This window comes from Neoarius graeffei, chromosome 1 (genome assembly GCF_027579695.1).
Source record: "Neoarius graeffei isolate fNeoGra1 chromosome 1, fNeoGra1.pri, whole genome shotgun sequence".
NCBI lineage: Eukaryota > Metazoa > Chordata > Actinopteri > Siluriformes > Ariidae > Neoarius > Neoarius graeffei.
The window spans coordinates 5,939,820-5,954,806 of record NC_083569.1 but is presented as its reverse complement, the minus strand read 5'-3'; the positions used below and the strand labels follow the sequence as shown (position 1 = coordinate 5,954,806).

General features: G+C 42.2%; 3 protein-coding genes across 7 annotated transcripts in view; 2 read left to right on the top strand and 1 right to left on the bottom strand.

The window, feature by feature from the left end:
* The window catches only part of ppm1la (protein phosphatase, Mg2+/Mn2+ dependent, 1La), a 46,231-nt gene extending 44,419 nt beyond the window's left edge, over positions 1 to 1,812 (top strand). For all 5 annotated transcript variants that reach the window (XM_060921263.1, XM_060921233.1, XM_060921225.1 and 2 more), the window contains exons 2-4: positions 270 to 444; positions 845 to 1,006; positions 1,197 to 1,812. In XM_060921263.1, coding sequence (XP_060777246.1) covers positions 408 to 444; positions 845 to 1,006; positions 1,197 to 1,537 — 540 coding nt within the window. In that variant the 5' untranslated portion in view covers positions 270 to 407 and the 3' untranslated portion in view covers positions 1,538 to 1,812. The remainder of the gene's footprint in view (positions 1 to 269; positions 445 to 844; positions 1,007 to 1,196) is intronic.
* Positions 1,813 to 4,676: 2,864 nt separating this feature from the next.
* On the top strand, positions 4,677 to 7,518 carry arl14 (ADP-ribosylation factor-like 14). Its single transcript, XM_060928863.1, has 2 exons — positions 4,677 to 5,323; positions 6,035 to 7,518. The coding sequence occupies exon 2, from the start codon at positions 6,369 to 6,371 to the stop codon at positions 6,954 to 6,956; it is 588 nt and encodes a 195-aa protein (XP_060784846.1). The 5' UTR covers positions 4,677 to 5,323; positions 6,035 to 6,368; the 3' UTR covers positions 6,957 to 7,518.
* A 254-nt stretch (positions 7,519 to 7,772) lies between these two features.
* On the bottom strand, positions 7,773 to 12,034 carry gng5 (guanine nucleotide binding protein (G protein), gamma 5). The gene is made up of 3 exons (XM_060928871.1): positions 11,854 to 12,034; positions 11,009 to 11,149; positions 7,773 to 8,256 (listed from the first exon to the last, which is right to left on the bottom strand). The coding sequence occupies exons 1-2, from the start codon at positions 11,932 to 11,934 to the stop codon at positions 11,024 to 11,026; spliced, it is 207 nt and encodes a 68-aa protein (XP_060784854.1). The 5' UTR covers positions 11,935 to 12,034; the 3' UTR covers positions 7,773 to 8,256; positions 11,009 to 11,023.
* Positions 12,035 to 14,987: the final 2,953 nt, after the last annotated feature.

Sequence of the window (14,987 nt, the reverse complement as noted above, 5' to 3'; positions counted from 1 at the left end):
CAGAAACTGCTGATCTCCTGGGGTTTTCGCACGCAACAGTCTCTAGAGTTTGCACAGAATGGTGCAAAAAACATCGAGTGAGCGAGGGACAGTCCTGTGTGTGGAAACAAACACCTTGTTGATAAGAGAGGTCGGAGGAAAATGGCCAGATTGAGCAGTTCGAGCCGCCAGGAAGGAAACTCATATAATCACTCTTTACACCCGTGGTGAGCAGAAAAGAAAACACCAGTCAATTTCGAAACATCTTTTGCCATCTTTCCGTGTTACAGGCAGCTGCTGACTACGTGAAGGCTCACCTGCCCGAGGCTCTGAAGCAACACCTGCAGGTTTACGAGCGCGAGAAGAAGGACAGCCAACTGTCGTATGCCTCCATCCTGGAGCAGTGCATCCTCGCTGTAGACCGAGACATGGTGGAGAAGTTCTCCGCCTCACACGAGGAAGCAGGTAAGTCAGAAAAGAGGGAGAGAAACCATCAGCTGCGGAGATCAAGTGAAGTGCCAGAATAGGATCGTAACCGGTTTTCGAAGCAACTTGCTGTTGAACTGGGTACAAACCTGATGGCCATCTGGAGCCTTTCTGTGTGGAGTTTGCAGGTTCTTCTCGTACCCGTGTGGGTTTCCTCCGACAGTCCAAAGACATGTAGAATAGCTCTGAGATAGATTGCCGACCTGCCCAGGGTGAACCCCACGTCTCGCCTGAAGTCAGATGGGATTGGCTCCAGCTTCCTCCTGCGACTCTGATGGATGGCTGGCTGGATGGAAGCGTTTGGCTAAACACAAAAGCTAGTGGAGTCTAAAAGCTTGTTTACTGGTCCACGATATTTATTCCCTCGCTCTCTCTGTAGGTACTACGTGTTTGGTGGCTTTGCTATCTGATCGAGAGTTGACAGTGGCGAACGTGGGCGACTCACGCGGTGTGTTGTGCGATAAGGACGGTAACGCCGTGGCTTTATCTCATGACCACAAGCCCTATCAACTGAAAGAGCGCAAGAGGATCAAACGTGCAGGTGAGAGAGAGTACACAAGTGGGTTTTATTGTCATCTGACTTAAATGTATTTCTCCGGGAGCATGCTTTCTTTATCAAGCCATCATGTCTATAGACTTGAGGATTAGAAGTCCTTGCGGAGTGAAGTAGGTTCTTGTCGAGTTGCAGTTTGTTTTCACTATTGCTTAACCGACCTTCTTTTCTCATCCAGGAGGCTTCATCAGTTTCAACGGCTCGTGGCGAGTGCAGGGCATCCTGGCTATGTCACGCTCTCTGGGCGACTACCCGCTCAAGAACCTCAATGTGGTGGTGCCTGACCCTGATGTGCTGAACTTTGACCTCGACAAGCTACAACCCGAGTTCATGATCCTGGCCTCGGATGGCCTGTGGGACGCGTTCAGCAACGAGGAGGCCGTGCGCTTTGTCCGCGAACGCCTTGATGAGCCGCACTACGGAGCCAAGAGCATCGTGTTACAGTCATTCTACCGCGGCTGCCCCGATAACATCACTGTCATGGTGGTCAAGTTCAAAAGTACCAAGAATGGAGACTAATGCTTTATTTTTCCTGTAGTATTTTTCTATACGAATATCAACACATGCTTCCTAAGAAATATAATCAATCCCGGTTTTCCAGTGTGCCAAAAGGACGACCTTTGAAACCTTTTCCGTAATTTAACCCGACTGACGTTTATCTGAAGTAGAAGTGCCAGCGACCTGGCGATATACCACGCATCTATTTTTTTATTAATATAAAAAGTATATAAAATTCTGCCTTAACATATCATATGGGTCTTGATGGATGCTGCTTGTGATCTGCTGACCCCTGTGCTTGGATTAAAAGCAATCCTGGTGATTAAAATGAAATAAAGAAAATCACTCTGCTTTTCCTATTTCTTGGTAGAAACTGGTTTTGTCCATATTGAATAAATTAATCAGTTCTTCCACTCGGATTCAGTCTAATGCTCTAATTAGAAATTAGATAATAATCTCAGAATAAGGCATGTTTTATATAAGCATCCCGTGTTTTTGAAGATGCTACGGCACAGCTCGCCAGCCCTTTTTGATGATCAGTGATTGATTGTGCGTTTTTAAACTGTTTTGATCATTTGTTTGACGTTAAAGCATTATAGCACTGGGACAAAAGTGCAGACTTCCAAGAGAACAGGTGATCGTGATCGTTACTTTTACAATTCCTTCATTTCCAGGTAAGTGAAGTCCAGCTCCAACATACCGGTTAATTATTTTGCATAAAATAACTCAAGTATTGAAATTGTCAGAGGTGTTAAAACCTCAATCGCTCTGAAATTAGATTTGCTTCCACTGTGATTTTTATATAGTGGTATGAAAAAGTTTGGGCACCCCGGTCAAAATTACTGTTACAGTGAACAGTTAAGCAAGTCAAAGATGAAATGATCTCCAAAAGGCCAAAAGTTAAAGATGAAACACACTTTTCAACATTTTAAGCAATATCGGTGTATTATTTTGGTTTTGTACAATTTTAGAGTGAAAAAAGGAAAGGAGTAACTTGCAAAAGTATGGGAACCCTAGGAAATTTGAGCACTCAGATCACTTTGACCAAGGTCTCATCTCACCTCATTATCTCTAGCCGCTTTATCCTTCTACAGGGTCGCAGGCAAGCTGGAGCCTATCCCAGCTGACTACGGGCGAAAGGCGGGGTACACCCTGGACAAGTCGCCAGGTCATCACAGGGCTGACACATAGACACAGACAACCATTCACACTCACATTCACACCTACGCTCAATTTAGAGTCACCAGTTAACCTAACCTGCATGTCTTTGGACTGTGGGGGAAACCGGAGCACCCGGAGGAAACCCACGCGGACACGGGGAGAACATGCAAACTCCACACAGAAAGGCCCTCACCGGCCACGGGGCTCGAACCCGGACCTTCTTGCTGTGAGGCAACAGCGCTAACCACTACACCACCGTGCCGCCCTTGACCAAGGTCTAAGACATTAATTAGTTTGTTAGGGTTATGGCTTGTTCACACTCATTGTTAGGAAAGGCCAAGTGATGCAAATTTCAAAGCTTTATAAATACCCAGGCTCCTCTAACCTAGTCCCAAAACTCAGCAGCCATGGGTTCTTCTAAGCAGCTTCCTACCATTCTGAAAATGAAAATGGTTGAGGCTCACAAAGCAGCAGAAGGCTATAAAAAGATAGCACAAATGTGTTCAGGTTGCCATTTCCTCAGTTTGAAATGTAATTAAGAAATGGCAGTTAACAGGAACAGTGGAGGTCAAGATAAGGTCTGGAAGACCAGGAAAAATTTCAGAGAGAGCTGCTCGTAGGATTACTAGAAAGGCAAATCAGAATCCCTGCTTGACTGCAAAAGACCTTCAGGAAGATTTAGCAGATTCTGGAGTTGTGGTACATTGTTCTACTGTTCAGCGACACCTGCACAAATATGGCCTTCATGGGATAGTCATCAGAAGAAAACCTTTCCTGCATCCTCACCACAAAATTCAGCATCAGAAGTTTGCAAAAGAACATCTAAATAAGCCTGATGCATTTTGGAAACAAGTCCTGTGGACCGATGAGGTTAAACAACTCAATCTTTGTCTCATCTGACCATACAGCTTTCCTCCAGTAGGCTTTTTCTTTGTCCATGTGGTCAGCTTCAAACTTTAGTTAAGCTTGAAGGTGTCAATTTTGGAGCAGGGGGTTATTTCTTGAATAGCAGCCTCTTGGTCCATGGTGATCTAAACTGTAGGCAGTGATCCATCAGCTTCCAGTTCATGGCAGGGCTGTGCCATGGTGGTTCCTGGGTTGTTCGTGACCATCCAAACCAATTTCCTTTCAGCTGAGGGTGACAGTTTGGGTTTTCTTGAAGCAAAGTTGCTTGGCAAAGTGACTACACCTCACAATAACTTGCTTACAATTGTTTAAACTGATCTTGGAATTTGCAGTTGTTTCAAAATGGCTCCAAGAGACATTCCGGAGTTGTGTATATCTGCGATCCTTTCTCAGATCTGCACTGAGCTCCTTGGTCAATCCAATGAGTGCTGTAAACAAACCCTTTTTATGAAGGCACAAAGAAGCTACCAGCTGTAGTCAATTATGATTACTAACAGGAAGTTAAGAGGCCTCGGCCTTGGCAAGATAAGAGACATTTTGGAAGTTTCAGCACCTCGGAATTAATAATCTAAGTGAGCGTATGTAAATTTTTCACCCTGTATGTATAATTTTGACCCTGTGTTGATTTCAGAAAACTTGTGCACCAAATTCTAGTGTTTTTTTTAAGTAAAGCTGTCTGCTGTACAATCATTCTGCTACAGAAAAAGAACAGTTCAAAGAAATTACTGAAAGCCCAAATATTGCCATGACATTCATATCCAAGATGGCATTCATGTCACTGTATGTAAACCTCTGACCACAGCTGTATGCAAGACACTTTACAGCCCTGCTTGTTTTTGAGGTTTGGATTTAAAAAAAAAAAAAAAACTTGGCTTTGTTTCAAGGACCCAAAAGACTGGCCCAGACCCATGTAAAAGGACGTATTAGCCAAGAAGTCTAAATAGTGCAAGGTAAGTAACATAACGGATATTATCGCAGCAGAACCTTTAGGGTAACCGTATGCAAATGAGTGTATCCGAATCCCTGAGCTTCAATGTTGATTCACGACTGTGTTCCTGGCACTGACGCTCTTTCCATCATGGCCACGGTGTCAGATGAGTGCCCTCAAAATAGTGCCTGTGTTGTAGATCCAAGTATTTGAACCATTCACAGCACTGACTCCTGATACCTTAGCTCACAGAAAGTCCTCTGTCACTGTCTGTGCTGTTACTGGAACCGACCACTATGATTAATGCAGCCGTTAAAAGAGACTGGTATAAAGCTGAACACACACTCAGCCCTCAGTTTTGTAAAACCGCCAGAACCTGCCTGCTGAAGAACATGGGTCAGTGTGGTCCAAAATCCTCCACCGATGCTCAAGTGCTTTGTCTCGGATCAACAGGCTCAATGTGTGAGAACTTAACCAGGTCCTTCAAAACGACCCCTGTCATCCGGGTCTTAGACAATGGGATGTGTCTCGCTTCACGCTTGAAGAGATGCCTGGGTGCATCCAAGGACCAAAGGACACATCGGTCGACCAGGAAGAGCAAGAGAAGCAGCTGCAACTGTACAGCGCTTGTTTTCGTCGAGGACCTGGCTGGAGGAGTTTGGATGACGCCGGAGGAAAACAGAGGATGAACTTGAGAAGGAAAAACAGACCTTGAGGATATATACGGTGGTGACATGGTGGTTCAGTCTAGCATGCCTGAATGCCAGGAGAGGAAACTCATGAAGGGCTGGAATCGTGTGTTGCTAAAAGATGTGAGAAGAATTCATTTTTCTTTTCTTTTTTTTTAAGAGAAATTCCTTGATACCTGGCGACTTGTCCAGGGTGTACCCTGCCTTTCGCCCGTAGTCAGCTGGGATAGGCTCCAGCTTGCCTGCGACCCTGTAGAAGGATAAAGCGGCTAGAGATAATGAGATGAGAAATTCCTTGATTTAGAACTGAAGTTGAGGAAAGCGTTGGACCATACTGGTGTCCAGCATCAATGGACCAACATTAATTCCTTTCTTTCTTTGGAATCTTGGGAAGTGTTTTGCGGACTTGTGTTCTGAAACACGTTAGAATGTAGATTATTTTTTCAGCAAAACATCGTTTGTGGAAATTTCAGGCAGGTGCCATGCAAATGAATCTTTTGGCCAAATTCTACAAGGGTTGTAAGGGTGAAAGCTCTTTTTTTTTTTTGCCTTTGTATCACTTTTGGTCGGCAAACCTTTAACCTGAACAAGTTTACTTTCTGAATTGGTTATGTGATTGCATGCTTGTGCTCTGAAATTTGATAAGTGTATGAATTAATGACGTACACTAAAATTTTAGTGTTAGAATTGAAGGGTTTTGTTTCTCAGCTTGATCGGACTGGAATTTTCGGATTGTCAGGACAGATGATGTTATAATCGGACCTCGTTCCACGTTGACCGTAGGCCTTGCTTTGTTTTTATTATGTCTGATTTTTACTCTCACAACATGGTCAGTGATTTATTAGGTGTGAGGAAGGAAGAACAGAAAGAAACCAAACCCGTGAGACGTCCAGTGCACCAAAGATGGAGGACAACAACTGGACTGATCTTAGCTGAATTTCCCAAACGCATCACAGCAGGCTTCGGTGTAAAGGAGTTCCGTGATAGCCGTTTAACATTTCTTGACTTCCCGTGGGAGTCAACATCATACTTTGACCTCCTGAAGCTGTGAAATGAGATAAGCGAGCACGGGCATGGGTAATAAATCAACCATTGAGGGAAAAAAAATCAAACCAACTCTCTGTGCAAACACATAGCAGCAGCCAGTTGAAGTTCCTGCACACCGATAATGGGCCTGAAGGGATCGAAGCTCCCTGATGCTCGCATTCTCCTCCTGGGCCTTGACGGAGCCGGGAAATCGACACTCCTCTTCAAACTGAAGTACGATGAGTTCTTCGAGACGGTTCCGACGATCGGCTTCAACGTCGAGATGATGGAAGCGAAGCAGAACAGGGCAAAGATCACCTTGACCGTGTGGGATGTTGGAGGACAGGAGATGATGAGGATGTACTGGAAGAACTACTACCAAGACACCGCCGGGATCCTGTTCGCCATCGACTGTTGGGACAGGAAACGTCTGGACGAGGCCAGGCAAGAACTGGAGCGCATGCTGAAGAACGAGCACCTCCGAGGACTTCCTGTTGTCATTCTGGCTAACAAGCAGGATAAGGAAGGAGCCCTGACGGCAACCGAACTCACGGAGATTCTTCACCTAAAGAAAACGTGCAGTGACAGGGATTGGTTCATTCAGCCGTGTTCAGGAAAGACCGGCGCTGGACTTCTGGAAGGGTTCAAAAGGATGGCGAAGCTGGTGAAAACCACCTCTGACAAGAACATTAAAGAGACGGTGAAGTATTTGAGCAAGTCAATAAAGTAGCAACTGTTTAACCTGAAATCTTCTGCTGGGGCAACCAATACTTTTGAAGTACAATTTCTGTCAGAAATATTGAAATCTTGTTGTTGACCGTTTGATTTGATTTTTTTTTTAATATTGGTCTAATTTGAGTTTAAAATGGGTTATGAGTGAAAATTTCTGGAATTTCACAACATGATTTATTTTTTAAGCAAATGAATAAGTGTGAAGTTGAATCATGTGCATGGTGTTGGTGATCAAAGGCCACTTTCAGGTCAAAGGTTTACGACGATAAGTAATGGAGTCATGTCTTTCAATGCATTCATGGTTTATTCCAAAAAATTACTGTCAAGTTTCCCCTTTTTTATGAATCCTAAATGGACATAGCATGTTAAACAACCTGAGTGTACTTAGTCTACCGGTATATACAGTGTGTCTGCTGAACAAATTACGCATTTCACCTGATAGTGACAAAAAAAGCTTACCTTAAAAAAACAGCTACAAGAAAATTAAGATTTAAAAAAATATATCTCATGTTTACTTTAAGATTACGAGTCCAAGCCATTTTGCATCCTGTATGTTCAATATTCACCATAATTTCTTCTGTTAATTTCAAGTACCAGATTAAATAAATTTTTTTTTAAATAAAGAAAAAAAACTCACTTAAATTACTACTAATTAAATAATATCCAAATGTATTTTTTCCTGGACATTTAACATGTTCAAAACAAGAAGCTGAGAAGACATCAGTCCTTCCATCTGTGACACTGGACATGGTGATGTTCTGACTTGTGCATGAGTTAAAAAAAAAAAAAAAAAGTGACAAAACACACTTCAATGTAGTATTGTGTACAAATCAAATGGTTTATTCGGTACAAAAAGGCCTAAGGCAAGGCATAGAAAATGAGCACACGGTTTAAAAAACAAAGGCACAATAAATTAGAGCTTCTGCTGCTTTGACACATGAAATAGAAAAAAAGAAGTCTTTTGTCAGTCTGTCGACAAAAGCGCTTCCGAGACATGAGCTTTGCTCACCATTTATTTAAGGCTTGCGATTTATGACCCACACAGGAAAAAAAAAAAAAGTTGTCAAGTTAAAAAAAAAATAAATTTTACATGTTTCAAAGGCTAATGTTGATTCCAGGCTCTTGAAGTGAGGAATCCAATGCAAGGCATTTGATGTGATTCGAGTCAAAATGAACAAAGTCCTGGTTTCATATAAGGACATGAATGCATCATAGTTGGCTGTTTAAAAAAAAAAAGGTTCACGACAGACGTCGGCCTTTTTCCAAATCAGAAACGTCACAAAAACAGGAAACAAGACCTGGAACAAGAAAGGCAAGAATTTAGACAACATGCTATAGTACAACATGATGCATGTATGATTTCCACCACCAATGAGGTCAATTAAAAACTGTTGTTTGAACTGATCTTGGAATTTGCAGTTGCTTAGAAATTACCGTGAACAAGCTTCCGGCAGAATTCTGGTTGGATATATTTCACGACTCATGGTAGAATTGGATTAAAAAAAAAAAAAAAAAAATTTCTTGGCATGGACTCTACTTATAAAAGCATGGTCCATATATTTTCATATACTAGTGCATCTCAAAAAATTAGAATATTGTGAAAAAGTTCAATATTTTCCATCAGTTATTTAAGAAAGTGAAAATTATATTATAGACTCATTACACAAACTAAAGTGTTTCAAGCATTTGTCTATTTTAATTTTAATCAGCATGGCATACAGTACAAAAACATCTCAAAATATTAGAATATTTCATTTCGAGTTTGAGTAAAACAGTATGAACACAGTGTATCTCTCAGTCTAGTTCAGTACACACAACCACAATCATGGGGAAGACTGCTGACTTGACTGTTGTCCAGAAGATGATCACTGATGCCCTTCACAAGGAGGGTAAGCCACAAAAGGTCATTGCTGAAAAGGGTGGCTGGAAAAGGTGCACAAGCAACAGGGATGGCCGCAGTCTTGAGAGGATTGTCAAGAGAAGTCGATTCAAGAACTTGGGAGAGCGTCACAAGGAGTGGACTGAGGCTGGTGTCAGTGTATCAAGACCCATCACGAACAGACATCTTCAAGAAAGGGGATACAACTTTCGCATTCCTAATATCAAGCTACTCCTGAGCCAGAGACAATGTCAGAAGTGTCTTATCTGGGCTAAGGAGAGAAAGAAATGGACTGTTGCTCAGTGGTCCAAAGTCCTCTTTTCAGATGAAAGTACATTTTGCATTTAATTTGGAAATCACGGTTCTAGAGTCTGGAGGAAGAGTGGAGAGGCACAGAATCCAAGGTGTTTGAAGCCCAGTGTGAAGTTTCCACAGTCTGTGATGATTTGGGGTACCATGTCATCTGCTGGTGTTGGTCCACTGTATTTTATCAAGTCCAAAGTCAACACAGCCATCTACCAGGAGATTTTAAGAGCGCTTCATGCTTCCATCTGCTGACGAGCTTTTTGGAGCTGCTGATTTCCTTTTCCAGCAGGACTCAGCACCTACCCACAGTGCCAAAACTACTACCAAATGGTTTGCTGACCATGATATTACTGTGTTTGATTGGCCAGCCAACTTGCCTGACCTGAACCCCAGAGAGTATCTATGGGGTATTGTCAAGAGGAAGATGAGAAACACCCGACCCAAAAATACAGATACGCTGAAGGCCACTATCAAAGCAACCTGGGCTTCAATAACACCTCAGCAGTGCCACAGACTGATCACCTCCATACCACACTGCATCGATACAGTAATTCATGGTAAAGGAGCCCCAACCAAGTATTGAGTGTATAAATGAATATACTTTTCAGAAGTTGGACATTTCTGTACTGTAAATCCTTTTTTGATTGATCTTAGGGAATATTCTAATAATTTGAGATACTGGATTTCTGATTTTCATGAGCTATAAGCCATAATCATCAAAATTAAAACAAAAAAGGCTTTAAATATTTCACTTTACATGTAATGAATATAGACTATATGAAAGTTTACCTTTTTGAATTAAATTATGAAAAAAAGGAATTTTCATGGTATTCTAATTTTTCGAGATGCACTAGTATTGTCCTGTTGTAACTCCCAAGTTGGGTTCACATTTCTGATGGTTTATGCTGAAGAATTATGAGGTAGTCCTCCTTCTTCATTATTCCATCCACTTTGTGCAATGAACCAGTTCCACTGGCAGCAAAACAGCCCCAGAGCACGATGATCCCACCACCAGCTGGTACAGTGTCCCTCTGTACATGGTGGTCATTGTGGCCAAACAACTCAATCTTTGTCTCATCTGACCATACAGCTTTCCTCCAGAAGGCTTTTTCTTTGTCCGTGTGGTCAGCTTCAAACTTTAGTTAAGCTTGAAGGTGTCAATTTTGGAGCAGGGGGTCATTTCCTGGATAGCTGCCTCTTAGTCCATGGTGATCTGAACTGTAGACAGTGATCCATCAACTTCCAGTTCATGGCAGGGCTGTGCTACGGTGGTTCCTGACCATTCAAGCCAATTTGCTTTCAGCTGAGGGTGACAGTTTGGGTTTTCTTGAAGCAAAGTGACTACACCTCACAATAACTTGCATACAATTGTTTGAACTGATCTTGGAATTCGCAGTTGTTTCGAAACGGCTCCAAGAGACATTCCGGAGTTGTGTATATCTGCAAGCCTCTTTCTCAGATCTGCACTGAGCTCCTTGGACTTTCCCATTGTATTGTGTGTTGGTCAATCCAAATGAGTGCTATAAAGACGCAGAGAAGCTACCAGCTTTAGTCAATCATGATCACTAACAGGAAGTTAAGAGGCCTCGGTCTTGGCAAGATAAGAGACATTTTGGAAGTTTCAGTACCTTGGAATTAATCATCTAAGTGAGCGTATGTAGATTTTTGACCCTGTGTTGATTTCAGAAAACCCAAAGAAAACTTGTGCACCAAATTCTAGTGTTTTTTTGTTCTTAAATTAAAAGATGTATGCTGTACAATCAATCTGCCACAGAAAAAGAGCAGTTCAAAAGAAATTACTGAAAGCCCATTCATGTTACTGTATGTAAACAACTGACCACAACTGTAGCTAGTCAATTTCTCACCAGTGGCAGGAAGCATCAGACGAAAGAGCAGAGCTTTTGCGTCCTGAACGGGTTGGTGCTGGAGGACACGCCGGTGAGCAGCGGATCGTGCAGAGCATTCTGCATGCAGAACTGCTGAAGCTCAGCCGCCGCCTGAGACACCTGAAACCACACATACACACATCAAAACCACCGCATTACACCACAGCCATGTCACACATTCTCCATTCTGATTGGTCAGGATGTGTAGATTACTTTTCTATAACAGTTTACTGGAAGGACACATTTAGTTCCTATTTTATGGAAGGAGTCTCCAGTGTCAGCACTTCGTAACAGTTTCCACTGAAAGGAAAATCTTCAGGACAGAAGTTTCTCAGTAACATGATCAGCTGCCAGCAGTAAAGCTGATCAAACCGGAAACCGGAAGTGAACTGCTTTGTGTCAGGTCCTGTTTAGCTAATAAATCCGCACTCTCATTACAAAAAAAAAAAGGCATCACTTGAAGTGTAGTCAATACAACATTTGAGAATTTGTTTTTAAATAATATTTAAGTGTAATTTATTGTAAATATATTAAAGCGCGCATGCGCATACGCTCCCAGAGCTCATCAGTGTTAACAGAACAAGCTGTGATGCTAATTTACCTAGCGCGAGCTCAGGCGCCATTTTTCTTCTTGGTTAAAAATAACTCACATTATTAACATTAACATGATAGAACTAAAGAACTAAGTTAAGACAATGTGTTTAAAGTAAAGCGAAAAACGCTTTCCAGGGCTTTAATGCACACACAGGCCCACGCCCTGATCCGGCTAGCCGAGTTAGCATTGAGCTAACAATCTAACTAAAACAATCGGTTAACCTCCACACCTTCACCCTGTTGATATTCGCTTCGAATCGTAGCTGCTGCACGACTTTCTTCATCGCGTTAATGTTGGATGTTCCAGACATCGTAGCAAATTCTCATAAAACGCCGGAACAACAGACTCGAACCCAATTTCCGTTATTTAGAATAAAATATGGCCGCGCCTGTGAACTACGGAAAGCCAAGAGGGTCAGATGAGGGAGGCGGAGTCATAACCGCACGCACTTGTTCATGAGGTCGGTCATAATTCAAACATCCAATCAGATTCAAGAACGTATGACACGATATGATATATGATGTGATTTTATTATTATTATTATCTACATAATATTATTAAGTATTTACCCCTATTTTGCCATTTGATTCTTGCCGGAGCACAATGGAAAGAAGTGTTACACACTTTCTTGTGTTATTCATGTATTTTGTGCATTATTTTACTACATAAAATCAATGAGGGCGGCACGGTGGTGTAGTGGTTAGCGCTGTCGCCTCATAGCAAGAAGGTCCGGGTTCGAGCCCCGTGGCCAGCGAGGGCCTTTCTGTGCGGAGTTTGCATGTTCTCCCCGTGTCCGCGTGGGTTTCCTCCGGGTGCTCCGGTTTCCCCCACAGTCCAAAGACATGCAGGTTAGGTTAACTGGTGACTCTAAATTGAGCGTAGGTGTGAATGTGAGTGTGAATGGTTGTCTGTGTCTATGTGTCAGCCCTGTGATGACCTGGCGACTTGTCCAGGGTGTACCCCGCCTTTCGCCCGTAGTCAGCTGGGATAGGATCCAGCTTGCCTGCGACCCTGTAGAACAGGATAAAGCGGCTAGAGATAATGAGATGAGATGAGATTATACATACACACTCTTCATATCAGCATTCTCGAAGGCCAACGCTAGCTTACCCATGACTCAGGGCTGTTAGCATGGCAGTCCAGTTACTTTCCAGCCAGTGTAGCAGTAGCATTAGCGAAAGCCAATGCTAGCTTACCCGCAACTCAGGGCTGTTAGCATGGCAGTCCAGTTACTTTCCAGCCGGTGTAGCAGTAGAGTTAGCAAAGGCCAACGCTAGCTTGCCCGCAACTCAGGGCTGTTAGTGCGGCAGCAGTCCAGTTACTTTCCAGCCAGTGTAGCAGTAGCGTTAGTGAAAGCCAATGCTAGCTTACCCGCAACTCGGGGCTGTTAGCACGGCAGTCCAGTTACTTTCCAGCTGGTATAGTGTTAGCGAAGGCCAATGCTAGCGCAGTCAAGCCGAATATTATTATTATTATTATTATTATTATTATTATTATTATTATTATTATTATTGTCCCTGTGTAATTTACTTAGTTACTTTTAAAATCAACATCGACAGCTACACACAACGGAGTGACCTGGCAGCCAAAATTCTCTCAAAATCTTCCATTTTTAACAAAGTAAACCTGGCGGCCATGTTTGTTTACAAATTGTAACTGTCTCTCGCTTAATGCGGAAGTTCTCCATTGTGTGACGTTGTGTTGTCTTAACGTGCAATATTGTAACAATATTGCACGCTCATTCTCCATTGGGTACAGTGGCGTAAGACATGTAGGATAAGCGATATGATAAGAATATTGCATGCTATCAAACCAAATGAACAAAACCCACTAGAAGGGAATAGAATGCATATATGTTATTTACCAGCTGGGAGGTCCGTATGGTGAAATACCGTGACCTCAGCCTTGAATACTGACCTCGGCCCAGAGGGCCTCGGTCAGTACTTTCAAGACCTTGGTCACGGTATTTCACCATACGGACCGACCTTCAGCTGGTAAATAATTTTTTTTCTTTACCAAATTCTAACAGAAAACGAGAGCGCCCGAAAGGGAAAACCGAGCCGAGCCAAGGCGAGCCGCCATTTTGAATCGTCATTCACGGCTGTAATGCAAATGGATTCCTTCTCGGTACACAAGTGCACTTCCATGGCAGGAAAAAAACTACATTTTGCCGCCTATGTAGTCCCCTATTTATACAAAATTGAGTCATTCAGGATTCAGCCATGTTTTTGCTCTGCGTTAGCAACAGTTACAGGTTTTTAGCTTTCACCTGAAATGTTTTCTTTTATTTTGTCTTCCTCAGGGTAGTAAAACTTGCTTTCACTGTGAAGACTGTCGTTATCGCTATCCATGCTGTAAAATTAATGCTATTATACTGAGAAATGCTGGCAAAAATTTATAAGATTTTTGACAAAAATCTTATAAATAAATCTTATGAAAAAGAGAAATGTTGACAAAAATTGCTACTATGTTTGTTGTTGTTGTGAACGTGCGAGTCGCCAGAGGTCCGTAACCGGGGTCCGTACCGTAGATACGGACCCGCTCGCCAGCCAATCAGAGCACAGGATTTGATGGCAACCGGACCGCGAAAAAAATAAATGTTTTTATTCCATGGAAACAGTGGCCTGTATGTATAATAATATGATTATATTATGATATGTGATATGATTATGGTATGATATTATGTTTATTTTAAGACTGCAAATAATTATTCATCATCCAGATCAAAAGCTTACCAGTGATTACACATCTGATTCATAAGAAATAGGCGATTTTAATCATTACTCTCTTTACTTCCAGTACTGTCTTACAACCCCAATTCCAAAAAAGTTGGAACAAAGTACAAACTGTAAATAAAAACGGAATGCAATAATTTACAAATCTCAAAAACTGATATTGTATTCACAATAGAACACAGACAACATATCAAATGTTGAAAGTGAGACATTTTGAAATTTCATGCCAAATATTGGCTCATTTGAAATTTCATGACAGCAACACATCTCAAAAAAGTTGGGACAGGGGCAATAAGAGGCTGGAAAAGTTAAAGGTACAAAAAAGGAACAGCTGGAGGACCAAATTGCAACTCATTAGGTCAATTGGCAATAGGTCATTAACATGACTGGGTATAAAAAGAGCATCTTGGAGTGGCAGCGGCTCTCAGAAGTAAAGATGGGAAGAAGATCACCAATCCCCCCAATTCTGCGCCAACAAATAGTGGAGCAATATCAGAAAGGAGTTCGACGGTGTAAAATTGCAAAGAGTTTGAACATATCATCATCTACAGTGCATAATATCATCAAAAGATTCAGAGAACCTGGAAGAATCTCTGTGCGTAAGGGTCAAGGCCGGCAAACCATACCT